This window comes from Lipomyces oligophaga (assembly GCF_038497815.1).
Source record: "Lipomyces oligophaga strain CBS 7107 unplaced genomic scaffold V1516scaffold_1, whole genome shotgun sequence".
NCBI lineage: Eukaryota > Fungi > Ascomycota > Lipomycetes > Lipomycetales > Lipomycetaceae > Lipomyces > [Lipomyces] oligophaga.
In genome coordinates, this window is record NW_027117785.1 from 2,201,738 (window position 1) to 2,217,002 (window position 15,265).

A 15,265-nucleotide genomic window follows, 5' to 3' on the forward strand; every position below is an offset into this window, starting at 1 on the left:
GACCGTGGTACCTCCATATCGGTGGTCAAATTCACACGAGTTTGAAGCGTTTTTGGTTTTAATTTAATCAAATTGTACTAGCACTGAAAAAATTATATATATCTACAACAATGAGCAATATAAGCTGTATATATTTCAATATTTCGTAAAATATTTCAGAGCAATAGGCAAAGCAGCTCTTCCAACTCCGGGTCTGCAACCGCAACTGCACAACTCGAAAACGTCACATGACAAGCACAGGCTTATCGTGCTTTCGGGTCTCGTTTTCGTCTTCGGTTCCGCTGGGCAGCCTCCTCAATTTGGACGATAGCCGCCTATCAGATTCTCGCTGTCTTTCTCTCTGTTTTTCTGGTTCTCTTCTGCCGTCATTTTGCTGCTTTTGGATTATTTTTGGACCGTCATTCTGCCTTGGAAACGCTTTTTGTGCTCTTCTTGCAGTTTTGGTTGAGTTTGTTAGATTCATTTCGTTTTTAGTAGCTGCTTTCGAACCTGCTCTGGTTGACGTACGCTTGGAGTCTCTCCTGGAAGAAAGAGAACATCAAGTGCGCTGTGGTTGCTATAATAGATCGATTTGATATTTATATTCAAGTCCTGTTCTACATCTCGTCAGCTTTTGTCCATTTAATTTAGACAAATGGGCTCGTCGTGCTCGCGGCAATGGCTGACTCGTCTAATCTGCGGTCTACCATGAACGGTACTTCTTCGTCCATGTCCCCTCCAGATTATCCTACCCCCCCGTCTAGCTCACCGTCTAACCAAATCTCCACTATGGTAGTGGCAGATGACTTTATTCTTTCTCCAGAAATCATCGATGGTACTGCCAGCAATCCCGACTCCATGATGTACTCTTCTTCTCCCACGGTCTCCTCTAACGGCGCCACCTTGACTTCTCAGGCCTCCGCAAAAGGTCTGATACCGCCTTCGCTCTCCGACGTCTTTTCCGGTACTCAGCTCTCCTCAGACCTAGTTAGCTTATCGAAAGGTTTCCCTATTAGACTGCAATCTCGAGCTACTACTGCTCTTTCATCCTATTCTGCTCCTCCTGCTCGACCTGGTTCTCCTCCATCTGCATCGTCCACAGGCGTTTCTTCTACTGCGTCTTCATCTCCTGCTTCTTCTGTATCATCACCTCCTAAAGATGGCTCAGACTTAGTCTCTCCTTCGGTTGTGCAGTCCTCGTCTCCAAATGTTGGCAAATCTCCGGCAAAGCCTTCGATTGGGTCTAGAACCATCATTCCATCCATTTCAAGTGCTCCAGACATTAAGACTATGCTAGGTCGGATCTTAAATTCATATGACCCTCTAGGAAGACCCTACACTTCCACCTTCAACAATTCTTTCATAGAGACTGAGGTTGATGATGACTCGGTTACTGTATTTGATGACTACGATCTGGACGATGATGACGATGACCAAATTGGCGGTGATGAGATGGATCGGTTTCTGGCGCAGCGAAAACAGTTTTTTATTCTCTCATATGCTGGAAAACCTATCTTTTCACTTCATGGATCGGACGACCTCATTTCCGCCCATATGGCCATTATTCAGGCATTAGTCGCTGGATTTGAGCAGCCTTCCGATGACTTTCCCACAGATCAGACACATGACCAATTACGTTTTTTTACCGCAGGAACTACTTCTTTTGCAATTACGATCGAGGATCCTTTGATACTCGTTGCAATTAGCAAATTGGGTGAAACTGAAGCGCAGCTACGGACTCAAATGGATGCTCTCAACACACTACTGCTTTCTGCTCTTACCAAGGCTCAAATTATTAAAGTATTCCGAGGTCGTACTAATTTCGATTTGCGGAAACTTCTTGGAGGTGAGTTTTGACAATCGTTAAATTTTTCGTCGTTATTGATTTCTAATGAATTAATGAAGGAACCGAAATGTTTCTCCGCGCTCTGGCTCGGGAGATGGCTATTGGATCTCCTGCGATTCTGCTCAATTCTGTTGAATGTCTCCGACTCAGAAATAGTGTACGGGAAAGAATCAATACTGCGCTTCTGGCAGGACGCACACAGTCTTTACTCTATGGCCTTTTGGTTGCAGATGGACGGTTAGTAAGTGTTATTCGTCCAAAACGTCATAGTTTACATCCTCCCGGTAAGTTCAGTAATCTTTGTGGACTTTGACCTTAATTCAGGGATAATTTGTTTTCTGACTCAACTAGACTTGCAAGTCATTTTTTCAATGCTGTTCCATAACAACATTTTTCACGACGGGAGGGAGCATTGGATTCCGATATGTTTGCCAAAGTTTAACAATCGCGGCTTTTTGCATGCATATATAGTATTTTTCCGGCCTAAGGTTGCTTTAGTACTGATTAGTGCAAACAAGGACTCGTTTTATGAGCTGCGCAAGTCGAAGGAAGACATTCTTGAGAATCTTAAACAAGAAAGGTGTATTCCTCCGATTGAAATGGCTGTCAAACTAGTGCGCTATCGAACTGAAGATATTGGAGTACCTGCGATCCAACATTTTCTTTACAAGTCTCGATCGAACGTACAGTTCACGATGCCCAATTATGAGCCACATTTCCCAGACCGTAAATCTCAGCATGATCTAATGTGTCTTTATCGGCGGTTGCATGCCGCCATTCACACGCGGCATACCCATCTCAAGGTTCTCTACGTTTCTCGAGGTACCACAGTTGCTCTTGCGTGGGCTACGCATTCATTTGAAGTGTATTGCGTAGCGAGCGCTGAGACGTCGAAGGCTACGCTTGCTAACGGTATGGATCGAATTATCGCGTGGGTCAAGCGGGAAGAGAGTAGACTCTTTATTTCTAATGGTGCTGTAAGTGGACTCTCCTTTTCTGCGAAGGATTTTTTTTCTTTGGCCCCAGTGGCAATCTATGCATGATTGTTGTATATATTATTCTGTGCATATTCATTTGGTTTTCAGTGGTATTCTCGCACTTGGCAGCAATTAACAAAGCAATCTTTATTGTTGTTGTATATATCCTTTGAGTTAGTTGTCGAGATTCAGAAAAGCATTATCTTGGTCTGTATTTTAATTTTAATGTTGTTATGTTACTGGTGCATTTGGCGTTTTGCTTTTCAATGTTCTTTTTGTGGAATTATACTGATTTATGAATGCATTCAGGTTTTCTAATTTCGGTTCTCGTATGCATTTTCTTTGGTTTTTTAACTCAGAGATGTTATCTGGATTTTCTTTCGGTTTATTTATTTTGGTTCATAGTTCGAGAAAGATCATTCGACGGCAATACCGCAGTTATTTCAACATTTTGGAACTGAAAGTTCTTTGTATTATATTTGGACATGAAAATGTAAAAAGCGTGGTGTTATTATATTATAATAATATGTAATTAAAAACTAAACAGTAACAGATAAGAGTACCGATCTGTTCGCTAAAAAGAGGAATTGGGATAAGAACGGCCCCGTTCCATGCAAACTTAGACAAAATAATTTCAAACTACAAAATATGTCTGGTAAGTCGGGTTCAAGATTGACGCATTTTTTTTCACTCAGAATTCCGCAAAGTTCGAGTTTGACTGGTTCAGTTGTATCGTTACATGAAGAAATCATGAGAGAATTCAAAGACATTCCCTCCGAGGCCCTATTGCCGAGTAGTAGTTATCATTTGACTCTGGCAGTTTGCTCACTGACCAACTCACAACTTGTTGAAAAAGCTATCAATGGCCTTTATGAATTACGCTTACGATTCGAAGAAGAGCATGATTCCATTTGGCCAAATGCGCCATTAGTCGTGTCGTTGCGAGGATTAGATGTTTGGCGATCTTACGGACGTAGGATACCTGATGCAACAGGAATCATGTTTGCAAAAGTAGTTGATGAGAGCGGTGATGGTGCTATCCAAACGTTCGCTGACGCGGTGAAAAACTATTTCATTAATCTTGGTCTTGTTATTTTGGACGAACGTACCTCTCGGCCTGTTTCGCTCCATGCTACAGTCATTAAGATGGCAAGGAAAATTTCAAGTCGTTCAAAAGACAGTCGTTCACGATATGTGAATTCCAAATTTGATCCGAGACCTTTGATCCAAAAATTTGAGTGCAGGCAATTGTTGAGCACTACAAGGTTACCGGTTTTGGAGTTGTGTCGGATGGGAATCAGACCTGACGGCACCTATGAATGTGTTGCTTCAATTGATTTGCCATGATTATCAATGTACTTGGTAAGAAAATTTTCAGGTTTACAAATTTAAAATACAAGGGAAATGATATATTTAGTTTGATCTATAAAGTCAACGCAAGATCAGAATGCGAAGGAAGGATTTAGACTACTACACTTGAAAGTATCAGGATAATTTGTCGCGTATTCGTGCTGATCTAAAAGTCACGCGAAGTTTCGATTCGTTTTCCTGGACCTTTCGTTGCCCGGTTTTTGAAATGATTTTGAATCTGCTTTTGGCTTTGGTTTAAACTGATAATTTGGATAAATGATGTGCTGCAACAAATTGATCTCCCTTGCGATCTGCATCAACACAGGCTCGATTTGATCGTGGTTCAGTTTCCAAAGACATCGGCAAGCAAGCCCGATATTTGTCGAACTAATAGGCTTCTCAATTCTGCCTGTTTGAAGTGCATATCCACATGCATCATGAAATATCTGCTGAAATGTCAACCAAAAATTATTTGGTCGGCTAGGATATAATTCGCAAGCTTCTGCATTACCAGGGACGGCACGAGCTTTCCACCTGCAGAAACACGCCAGCGGAGACACGATTATGCGAACCTTTCCGATGATGTTGTCTACCCAGGCTAGACGAACAATTTGATTAAAAACCTTTCTCTCCAGGCTTCCAAGCAGCTCATCGCTAGGTACAACCTCGTCCAGCACAAGTTCATACCCGCGATACAAATGCTTGACCGCGTCGAACACGAGGCGATACTCTGGTGTGGTCACAAATAATCGACACGTCTGACATGCTTCCCAAGTATCAGCTGGATTTTCGACCCGCGTCACTAGGTTTGGAAATATGTCACTAGCAGACTCCGTCAGTCCCTCGGGCCACTTCCGCCGACGCCGAAGTTCGCTATCTGTCTGGTGATTGTTATACCAGACAAACTTGAGTGTTGAGAGCCGTTTTAGCTCCTCAGATTCTGGGACGACAAAATATTGATCTACGCAAATCTCGGGAAGTCGTTGCTTTTCCGGTGATTGCTGACGAAGCTCGCGTTTTGATATGTAGCGACGGAGTCCTGCTAGGTCTGATCCGCTAAATCGTTCTGAAACTGCAATTCCATTAATGCGTACTTCTGAGAGTTTCGATAGTCGGAAGACTCGGCGCCTCTTTGCTGGCGGATCTCGAGAGATTATTGACGGACACATTGCTAGAGAATTTACCGAGATTTTTGCAAGTCCATCTGTGAGCACTTCTTTACACGAAGATGTCTCCCTTGTAGACTTAACACCTGTAAGTCTGATCTGAGGTTGAATAAATGAATCAGATGTATATAGACGCCAAGATTTCATCTGTTCAGGATTTGGCATTTTGATGTTTGGATCACCTCTCAAAGGTTTATCCACAGAAGAATCTGTGCTTGACCAAACTCCCTCACTACCATCGCTACCTTCGGCAGCGATCGATGTGTCACTATCAATGCTGGAAGTTATATGATATTCCTGCGATAAATTACTTTGTGGAACTTCAAAATTCAGCATGTAGGTATATGTTAAGTCTCGTTGATCAAAGCCAGCCTGCGGAATGTGTTGGAGTGTATCCCGGCCACACGATATCGAAACTACAGAATTGGGTATATGTCGGAATGTGTTCTGAGATACTATAACGTTCGACTCGTTCTGTACGGGTGCAGTTTGAAATGAATGTGGGAATAGAAGTGGAACTGAATGTAGTGCAGGATCAGTCATTTGACCTACCCCAGGAATGGGGGCAGGACAGGAAAATTGATTTGGACAGTGAGCAGTTTCAGAATTACTACTTCGCGGAACAGGAACAGAGATATCACTTTGCAAAAGAGTATAAGCAGACGAAAGTGGATATCCAAAGTCAGGGAATGCATAGGTATCATGATTAGTTTCAAGACTATGGTCAGAACCAGAAGAGAGTACCGACTCAAATGCAGGACACTCTACTTGTTGTAGTATAACTTCAGATATTATTTCAGTAGAAGGTTCACCAGCTCCTAATCTTTTCAATGGTCTCTGAATATAATCTGATTGAGAGATCTCTGTAAAATTATTTTCCGAGGCTTGGTCGCTTAGAACCTGCGATGATAGCTCTGTAAAGACAGATTCGAGGACTCCATCACTGGAAACCTGTGATTCTACTTCTGTGAAAGCAAATTCTGCAAGTGCATCACTGGAGAATCGAAATTCATCCTCTACTCCGACAACGGCCTTTGTTGTGGCCAATTCGATTGACTGATACAATGGCTCATTCGAATTCGAGGCAAAATAATCTTCTTGATCTGCCTCATCTGCAGCTAATAACCCATGGAACCAGTCGACCAGACCCTGATATTTTTGGTCTTTTTCATCGACACTTTGTGGGTATAAGGCCAGGAGTACTCGTTTCGAAGACCTGAATGCTTGTGGTTAGTACTGTAGCTCTATTTAATTGATTCGGAATAAATCAGATCCATAGAATTGGCGGACTGGGATACTTGCATATTGGATATAGCGGTTAGTGTATTGCTTTTATTGCTATCGATTCGTTATCATTGAATGATAAATAAATAAGTAACTCAAATTGACGAGCGGAGTTACCTAGGACTAGTCTCTTACTATGAGAGAGTAGTATCCAGATTGCTAGTTCAAACTCTCTGACATAATTTGTATTACCAATCTGAACAATTCTCACTTTACATTGTAACACGCACAGTCCTCAGTTTTTAGAATTGGAAACAGATATAGATTTAAATATAAGTCCAGGCCCTCAAAGCTTTTGACTAAATATAATGTTATAGTTGGCCAGGAGGTCAATTTCATGTTTAGTACTTGCCTAATTAGGAAATATGGCACAACAATATTTTGAATGTCTCGCTTCATTTGGCTTTCTTTCATTCAGACTATCTTGTTCATTAAATTACTTGAAGAGAATCAATTTATATACATTACGTAGAAATATTGTTGGACAGTCGTGGTCGAGGTAATTTCATACTGATAAATTCATGAATGTTCGGTTTATCTTGATATTTTTGAGAATAATTAGAAAATTAAATTAGCCTGTTTACAATGAAGTGTTGTTCAGTGCTAACACTGACAAGACATTATATTGCAGTTATATTTCCTGGAATATTGTGAGTGGAATTAACCGACGACCATATGTTGGGCAGTGGGAGAAGTAATTGGGACAGACTCCAATTTGTTCAAAGATATATGCAGTAAACTGCTTGTTTAGTTCATTATTTTATCACGAGCATAAGACGCATTTAGAAGTTAAAAGCTTCGTATGAAAATGCCGAACACATCCAAGACACAACTGCCACCTCCTCGATTTCAAAGCAGCCCGAGAAATAGCCAGCCCACTTCAGGAACAGGAAGTAAGGACTCCAATACAGCAGAACAGCTTGCGAAATCTGCAGCAGCCACACGACGATCAATTCTGGGGTAATGTCTATATGAATTTTGCAAGGCGGAAAATATCGCAATATTAACCTTTCCAGATACCGGCTAATGATTATGTCGATTCCGTTACTAGCAGTTACGAGCGTTGTGTTATATAAGCGCCGTAAGTTGCCTTCTTTCAATGAGGATTTTTGGATCCCAGAGATAGCATATACTGAGTTATTAACATGATTAGTTGTTCTGGGTGAAGAACAAAGGAAGCAAATTGGTATTATCACGGAGACTGGAGAGATAATTCCGTTTGCAGATATGGATGAGGGGGACGAGCGAAGGCCCAAGAATTGACTTGTTGATATATCATAATAGCCATATTATTGCTATCTATGATATTCTGTATATAATATACGGTGTTTGGATTTTGGAATCATAGTACATATATGACAGACCTTAAATTGATTAGGACTCCTGTACTATCAAAATGATAGATGTTGCATTTGGCGCTGTAGGATCTAATAGGGAGTAGCTACTAATATAATAGAGAGCCCCACCGTTCCGGGAGCTCGCAGATATCCAATTGTAACTTTCACTACACACCACATAATTCAATATTACAATGGAATAAGTTATAATAGCAAATATTGTGCAGAAGAAGCACAATTGATATTGAATCATGTCGTTATGGAAATCCGTTCGCAGTGTACTTGGCAGGACCGAGCAGCGGGACGATCTGTCTGGCGAGTCGGATACTGAATCTGAAAGCACTACATCAGCCAAAACCGAAATTGTGATTGAAGCGGCGGCTGGAGATAACTCTTCAACTACAGAGTCATATACAAGTCCCGATTCGAAAGTCCAGGTAGAAGCAGAGGCCGATAAACCATCTCCCTTTCCAGCACTTAATTCATCGCAGCGAGCATCGCCGGCATCAGCTGTACAACAACAGCCTTCACAGCCGTCGCTAAAGCCACCAATATCTAATATGGCTCCACCAAACTCAAGGACAATTCCTGATCGATCGCAAAGCGCAATTACTTCTGGAAGAGTTATACAAGAACGACCACTTCCTACGTTCAATTTTTCAAATGCATCTCGTCGCACACCAGCAACAGCTACTCCATCGAGCAGACATCTCGCCCCTCCGGATGCCACTAATTCTCAGTCTCTAGCATCTGCACAGCGACGACGAGCTAAAGTAGCACTTGATCCAGGATTCTCTCAATTAGACTGGGCCATGCTGAAAAGCAAAGGTATAGATCTCAGCGGTCGACCACCTGGCACTCCTACTCTGCGAATTTCTAAAGATGAGCTGCGGCAACATCGGTCAACTGAAGATGCTTGGACAGCTCTGGGAGGAAAAGTGTATAATATTACTCCTTACGTTCGCTATCATCCAGGAGGTGTCAAAGAGTTGATGCGTTGTGCTGGTCGAGATGGAACAAAGCTGTTCAGTGAGTATTTTGATTTAGCTGTAAAGCCGGTACTAATAAATGCAGATCTAACTCATTCCTGGGTTAACTATGACCGCATGCTGGGAAATTGCTTAGTAGGATATTTAATATCTGAACAGTAAGTAATATTACATAATAATTTAATCATATATGTAGCATGACATAATCATAAGTATAACTGCGCAATTGTATTACACATAAGCATTAAGGTATCGGTACTGTAAGCGTAATCAAGGGCGTCGACGGCGGCCGGGCAGCAGATGTCGAGATGACGACTGAAGCGAGGAGACCAAAAGAGTTTATAGGTGGATTTTGCTGAACAATATTGTCTAGACATTGCGAATCAATCAGATCAGATCGTGCTTGATACCGAGCAGTGTGAGACGGTTTATTTTTGCGGTTGTTCATAACTTGGCTGAGTACCCTGCTAGCGTTGCTGAGATAGCATAGCGTGTTCATTTTACGACGAGTGGAGAGGCGGACTATAGTTTTACTGAAAAGAAATCATAATGGACTCTGAAATGCCTTCAAATACGCCGCTGGCTTCGGCGACTGCACAGGTGTCGCAAGTATCACAGGTACGTTTGAATTGAATGTTCGTGCGCTGCTGTGGGGCAGATATACGTGATGTTGTCTGCAGACCTAGGTGGAGATTGAGTATTACAATGCAACCATCTGCAATACACATATTGCATTTTCAATAACAAAACTAACAAAATAGCGATTCCAATTCTATCTGGACCAGTCGACCCCGTTTGTTCTCTACCGATGGGTCGGCTCTGCGGTGCTGCTTCTACTATTTATGCTCCGTGTCGTACTTTCGCATGGCTGGTACATTATCTGCTATTCTCTCGGAATATATCTATTAAACTTGTTTCTCGCGTTTCTCCAGCCGAAATTCGATCCTTCACTCGAACAGGAACTTCGAGAACGTGAATCTGAAGAAGGCGGCGGGGAGCTGCCCACAAAGCAGGACGAGGAATTTCGGCCGTTTATTCGTCGGCTTCCCGAATTTAAATTCTGGTTTGCTGCCACTCGCGCGACCTTTATTGCCTTCGTTTGTACTTGGTTTTCCATTTTCGATGTTCCAGGTAAGTTTGAATCTGACTTGGTATACAGCGCAATACACAGAATACGTGTGTGTATAGCATATGATGTATACGATGTAGGCAGCGTGGCCTTTGTGGATAATACTAACTAAAGCAGTATTTTGGCCGATCCTGGTTATCTATTTCTGCATCCTCTTCACACTTACCATGCGTAGACAGATTCAGCATATGATCAAGTACCGATACTTACCGTTTGATCTCGGAAAGACTCGCTACCAACGCCGAAACGTGTAAAATGTGAGAGAGATTTGCTCACGGTATGACATCTATGGCATAATAATATGATATTATATCAGATTATATTAAATCTGATCAGTATAGTCCGGCACTGTTATCGATGTGGAGTGTTTTATGAATCATATTTGTATCAATAATCTGTTTACGCGTACACGTATGTTAACCTGTATTTTTGTACTGGCCCAAATTGTAACGAACATTATATTATGTTAAATATCATATTTTGTCTTACAGAGTTATGTTCTAGTAGCAAGCAAATATAATAAATTGAATGGTGCATGGGGCCCCTCCCCCGCATTGAGCCGCGACGATTGGATTCATCTCAATATAATTGGACGATATATAAGTAACAATATATGTTATCAACGTATACAGTCTTTTGCTATTAGATTCAGATAAAAAATAATCCACATCGAGATGCCACCCGCCAGAAAACCGCGATTTCATGAGAAAGCAAAGAAACCCAAGAAGCAGTTCGTTCCAGATTCTGAGGACGACTATCTTTATATCGGATCTGTTGAGGAGGAGCACGGGGACAGATGGTTGAATAATGATCCTGAGAAGGTAAGACAGAATTTTTCAAGAAGGTAATAGACGATATTAAAGCTGTTATTGATATTCCAGGCCCTACGGTTTTACCAAGTCGCGCTACAGTATTACGGAACCTGTCTAGGACGATATCCCGATTCCTTTGATGCAGGCTACAATCGATGCCGACTCGAGTTTCATATATTCCAATCGTTTTACTCGCGGCTAGCTCTCACGACAACGACAGATGTGGACAAAAATGTGTTGAATGCTAAACGGCAGGACAGAGTACAAGTATTAACCAAAATTTTACAAGACCACGAAGAAGCGCGTGCCCTGGCACCTATGGGACATGTCCCGTCAGATCTGTTATTTAATATGGGCCAAGTGCAGCTCTCGCTTGCCGAGGAACAGTTTGAACATACAGCGTATTTGACTGCACTGGAATTGTTCGACCAGACCTGGTCGGCTCAGCTGAACGAGTTGTTGGATTTCAATCGTGCTGGGCAAGGCGATGGCTCGGACTTAACAGAAACTTCGACGACTGATGAAAGCGTGCAATATGAGACTGCGATTGAGGCAACAACGGCAACATCTCTTCTAGAAACTGCAGCCGCCGGGTTGAGTTGTTTGATTCCAATTTACACAGTCCATATGGTTCTTGCGCCTGTAGCTGTTCGGACAGGCATTGCAGACGATGTTTTGCAGCACATGCAAGCGAAAGGCATGGAGCTAATGCAGAGAATCGCCACGTTGTTGTCGTTCCGGATTTTACTAGGCTTATCAAACTCCGAAAACCAGATCCATGATGCTGCCCTGCTGGTCATGCGGTATGTTGCAATTAGCGGGTTTCCATTTGGCTCGGGAGTCGGTGGGAATCTTGACCGACTAAAAACGATCTGGAGCACCACTCCAGCATCGGCTTCAGTGACCTCTGATTCGAGTTCAGACTTGTATGGATTGGATACTGTGATTCCTCTGGTCGAGATAAATGTCGGAGTCGAGTTTTCGACCGAAAACTTCATTCCCACCACTACGCGGACGATTCTTGAACTGGTGCCGACCTCTTGTAGTCGATATCTGGCCCAGGCAGACATGTTTACCCAATTTGGACTCCTCAGTACTGCATCACGGACGTTGGATGTCGATGTTTCAAACGCCTGGGCGGCTCTATCACTGGCATCCCAATATCTGTCTCAGGCACTTTCAAGTCTTCTCAGTCGTCCCACACAGCAAGCACTAGTCGTCGGTTCGAACTCTACCATTCACAGTCGTCTTGAACAGGCACGGATTTGGATCACTCGGGGCGATGTTGACTTGCTACGAGGGAACCTGGCACCATTGTCGCTGCCAGCTTCAACGAATTTACGAGTGTTGCGCAAAAATGCAGAGATATATTATCGTAACGCCGTTAAAATCGCTTCCGATGGACAAAGCGGGAGCAAAGACGCCGAGCTAATAGATGTGGCAAATGAAGCGAAAATAAAATGCGCTCTAGTGCTCGACGACCAAGATCAAGTCAGGACTATCCCCAGATACAAAGAAATTCTGGCCGAAGCGGTTGACGATGGATTGATATCACCAGAAAGGGCAAATCAGTTTACACAGTAATAACAAAAATAAAAATAGAAATGACGGAGAAAATAACAGTAACAACAACAAATAATAAAAAACTATATGCTCTATTCAATGACCACCAACAGGCTTTTCACCAGTCATCTTGCCAATCATTTCTTTGGCAATGTCACCCAGACCAACCATACAAACCGTCTGCCAGACACCGAGACCTATCCTCGGGGTGACACCTCGGTAGAGACCTTTCAGTCCGTTTTGCTCGTAGATGAACTTGAGTGTTTTGCCTACCGTAAGGTTTTTGGGCCGATTCGGGTCCTCGGTTTGGCTCTGCATCTCGATCCGGACAACCTCAATCGGTTGATTCCAGGCAGACAGACCACCGCCAAACACAGAAGCGAGAATCTTTTCGTAGGCGTTGAGGGGCGTGTCGTCAGACTTGCCTTGAACGCGGCGGATCGCGGTCTCGGAGAGTCGCGACAAACCGAAACGCGACGTCCAGTTTGTGCACTGACGAATGGCTACCGCGTTAACTCCCTTATTGATTCCACGAATTCCCTCACGACGGTAGATGTCCATAAACACAGAGAACGTCGACGGCGGCTTGATACCTGCGGCAGCCTGTTTATGACGAGTGATTTCCACAGTCTTCATGCATGTACAGAAGCCGACCGTCAAATATGCCTGCGCAAGACCTCCAAAGAAACCACCGGCCATGCCCCCGACGAACGGCGACGCGCCAATAACACGCGAACGAAACTCGACCTCACTCGAGACAAAGAGCAGAACTGCTCCCTTTGTCGACGCTTCAATCCATGCCTATCATGTTAGTACAATCTATTGCATATCTGCGCTTGCATGCGCCAGTGTTTGTCTGTGCCGTATATGTATGTCTGCACCGTGTAGATCCAGCTGCACCCCCAATCGCGAAGGCAATTACGTAATTACGTAATTGCCTTCTCAATCCGTAATTACATTCGCATTCGCAGTCAATTGCATTACGTAATTATATACGGAAGCCGACCAACCAGTCCAACCGCAACAACCGCTAATCCTCACCCCGCGATAGGCTCCCCACCGGCAATCCGTGCTCCAGAGCACCCACTAACAGCCTCAGCCCGGACAGAGAAACCCCCACCACAGTCTCCGCCCGTACCATATCGCAGTTGTCGCTCTGATTACTGTGGGCATCTTCTGCTCACTACTGTCTCAGCCAGCCCCAGACAAACCCTCGAACCCGGAACAGTGGCGCCGGGGCCGACGGACCTCGCTCTCTGGACGACCGCCCGTCCTCACGTCTCCGACCGCAGGCCGGGGAAGCTGGTCACGTGCAGGCAGCGATCCGAAGCCTACTGAGGATGGATTAGTGGAGCAGGAGTGGCCGATGTAGGCCTGCGGAGGCCTGTGGAGACTGTGGAGACCTGAGGAAAGCAGGACGAGGGGAAGTTGTCGTGGTAACGCAGCAAATTTTGTTAACACCGAGACGGGCGTGAGGACGAGCAAGACAGCCCATCTTGGCCAACACAGAAAGGACACCAGCAATTGCTGTTCGAACGGATGTTGGTAGATTGGGATGCCGACACCACGATCACAGGCGCCTGGAAACACACCACCGGCACAGACTGTCACTTAACACTAATATAAACTCACCCATGGAATAAGTCCCTGATAAAACCCAAGCGGACCGCCGCGCGACCAGATACGTCGAATGGCGCCCGGAAGCGTGTCGCCTCGGTTAGCCGCCATCGTGGTCTGCAAAGAAAACTGTTAGTATACCTGGATCCGAATAGAACTCAAGAGCATTTCACCGAGACCGAGCAAGAGCCAGACTCGGCGGTGTCGCTGGCCAAAGACCTCAGACGCAGTGGAGATCCGCCGGATCTGATTTGCTGGCGCTCACGCGGTCGTGTCCTATGCCTGGCAGTCTGATATCAGAGATTGTCGCGGCAAGATAGGATAGAAAGAGGCGATAGCGAAAGCACAGAAAAGACAAACATGAGTGCGACCACTCTTGAGCACCGGGGAGAGAAGAACCGCATAATGCCGCCATGAGATACGAAACCGAAGCGAACGTAGTCAACAGCAATCGCAGCTGCGTGATACTGCTAAAACATACCTTCGTAACCTCCAAAGGATGACCAAGCGTGGTCACTCTGTTACATTGTTAGATACCAAGCTCACACAAGTACAGACACACATCGTGTGCGTGTCCTCATTGCAACGTACTCAAACATATTCAATCCAGCACCAAGAAGAATATTCGACCAGCTGATCGGCTTCTTCTGGATCTCCACAACATCCGCCTTGAGCTCCGCTTTCAGCTCTGCAACCTCGGCCTTTATTTCGTTTTCAATCTCCGTAATTTTCGCTGGCGCCATCTTGTGATATCTGGTTTCGAGCCCTACAGTAGCAAAACTGAACGTGTGCGTGTGTGTATGTATATGTATCTGCCGAGTTTATTCGTTTACTGCCGCAATTCCAACTCAATTGACTAGCAGTGCACTTTCTCTCAGACGTCGGGGATATATTTGAGTAGCGTTTTCACGTAATTGCCCGTGTGTTTCCGCGACGGTTCTCAAGATTATCCTGCTTCTTTCAAAAACTATTGCTGGCAGGGGCGACATCTCCTGCTCAAATACAGAAGCCCCGCCGCTCGCAGAAGCCCCACGCCCGGTCTGTCAGCTTCGCCAAAATTCCCTTGCAAGCGTAGCCGCTGTCCCGAGATGCCCCGCACACGTGACCAAAATCGCGGGGTCGTCTGACGTTGGGTCGCCAGTCTGAAAACTACTTTTGTGATTAGGTAAGAGCGCGCTGAGGTCGTGTAGATCTGGGGTTCAGACACAAACATCAT

The 15,265-nt window shown here is 44.4% G+C and overlaps 8 protein-coding genes across 8 annotated transcripts; 6 read left to right on the plus strand and 2 right to left on the minus strand.

Moving 5' to 3' along the window:
* Positions 1-330: 330 nt before the first annotated feature.
* Positions 331-3,343, plus strand: V1516DRAFT_669555 (trafficking protein Mon1-domain-containing protein). The gene is made up of 3 exons (XM_066921200.1): positions 331-1,825; positions 1,885-2,109; positions 2,177-3,343. The coding sequence occupies exons 1-3, from the start codon at positions 658-660 to the stop codon at positions 2,866-2,868; spliced, it is 2,085 nt and encodes a 694-aa protein (XP_066780333.1). The 5' UTR covers positions 331-657; the 3' UTR covers positions 2,869-3,343.
* V1516DRAFT_104037 (kinase A anchor protein) lies at positions 3,211-4,272 on the plus strand. The gene is made up of 2 exons (XM_066918588.1): positions 3,211-4,164; positions 4,234-4,272. The coding sequence occupies exon 1, from the start codon at positions 3,451-3,453 to the stop codon at positions 4,147-4,149; it is 699 nt and encodes a 232-aa protein (XP_066780334.1). The 5' UTR covers positions 3,211-3,450; the 3' UTR covers positions 4,150-4,164; positions 4,234-4,272.
* On the minus strand, positions 4,201-6,622 carry V1516DRAFT_710040 (uncharacterized protein; the record flags this gene model as incomplete). The annotated part of the gene is made up of 2 exons (XM_066924232.1): positions 4,201-6,534; positions 6,609-6,622. 2 exons carry the CDS (start codon positions 6,620-6,622, stop codon positions 4,326-4,328), a joined length of 2,223 nt encoding a protein of 740 aa, XP_066780335.1. The 3' UTR covers positions 4,201-4,325.
* A 424-nt stretch (positions 6,623-7,046) lies between these two features.
* V1516DRAFT_689079 (uncharacterized protein) lies at positions 7,047-8,089 on the plus strand. The gene is made up of 3 exons (XM_066923800.1): positions 7,047-7,562; positions 7,619-7,683; positions 7,756-8,089. Exons 1-3 carry the CDS (start codon positions 7,405-7,407, stop codon positions 7,863-7,865), a joined length of 333 nt encoding a protein of 110 aa, XP_066780336.1. The 5' UTR covers positions 7,047-7,404; the 3' UTR covers positions 7,866-8,089.
* A 17-nt stretch (positions 8,090-8,106) lies between these two features.
* Positions 8,107-9,169, plus strand: V1516DRAFT_669565 (uncharacterized protein). Its single transcript, XM_066921201.1, has 2 exons — positions 8,107-8,968; positions 9,014-9,169. Exons 1-2 carry the CDS (start codon positions 8,191-8,193, stop codon positions 9,088-9,090), a joined length of 855 nt encoding a protein of 284 aa, XP_066780337.1. The 5' UTR covers positions 8,107-8,190; the 3' UTR covers positions 9,091-9,169.
* Positions 9,170-9,477: 308 nt separating this feature from the next.
* Positions 9,478-10,311, plus strand: V1516DRAFT_694412 (retrieval of early ER protein Rer1; the record flags this gene model as incomplete). The annotated part of the gene is made up of 3 exons (XM_066923945.1): positions 9,478-9,546; positions 9,690-10,059; positions 10,175-10,311. 3 exons carry the CDS (start codon positions 9,478-9,480, stop codon positions 10,309-10,311), a joined length of 576 nt encoding a protein of 191 aa, XP_066780338.1.
* A 171-nt stretch (positions 10,312-10,482) lies between these two features.
* Positions 10,483-12,729, plus strand: V1516DRAFT_102676 (uncharacterized protein). The gene is made up of 2 exons (XM_066918587.1): positions 10,483-10,878; positions 10,939-12,729. The coding sequence occupies exons 1-2, from the start codon at positions 10,732-10,734 to the stop codon at positions 12,451-12,453; spliced, it is 1,662 nt and encodes a 553-aa protein (XP_066780339.1). The 5' UTR covers positions 10,483-10,731; the 3' UTR covers positions 12,454-12,729.
* Positions 12,217-15,023, minus strand: V1516DRAFT_669569 (mitochondrial carrier domain-containing protein). The gene is made up of 4 exons (XM_066921202.1): positions 14,641-15,023; positions 14,531-14,567; positions 14,065-14,166; positions 12,217-13,233 (listed from the first exon to the last, which is right to left on the minus strand). Exons 1-4 carry the CDS (start codon positions 14,790-14,792, stop codon positions 12,529-12,531), a joined length of 996 nt encoding a protein of 331 aa, XP_066780340.1. The 5' UTR covers positions 14,793-15,023; the 3' UTR covers positions 12,217-12,528.
* Positions 15,024-15,265: the final 242 nt, after the last annotated feature.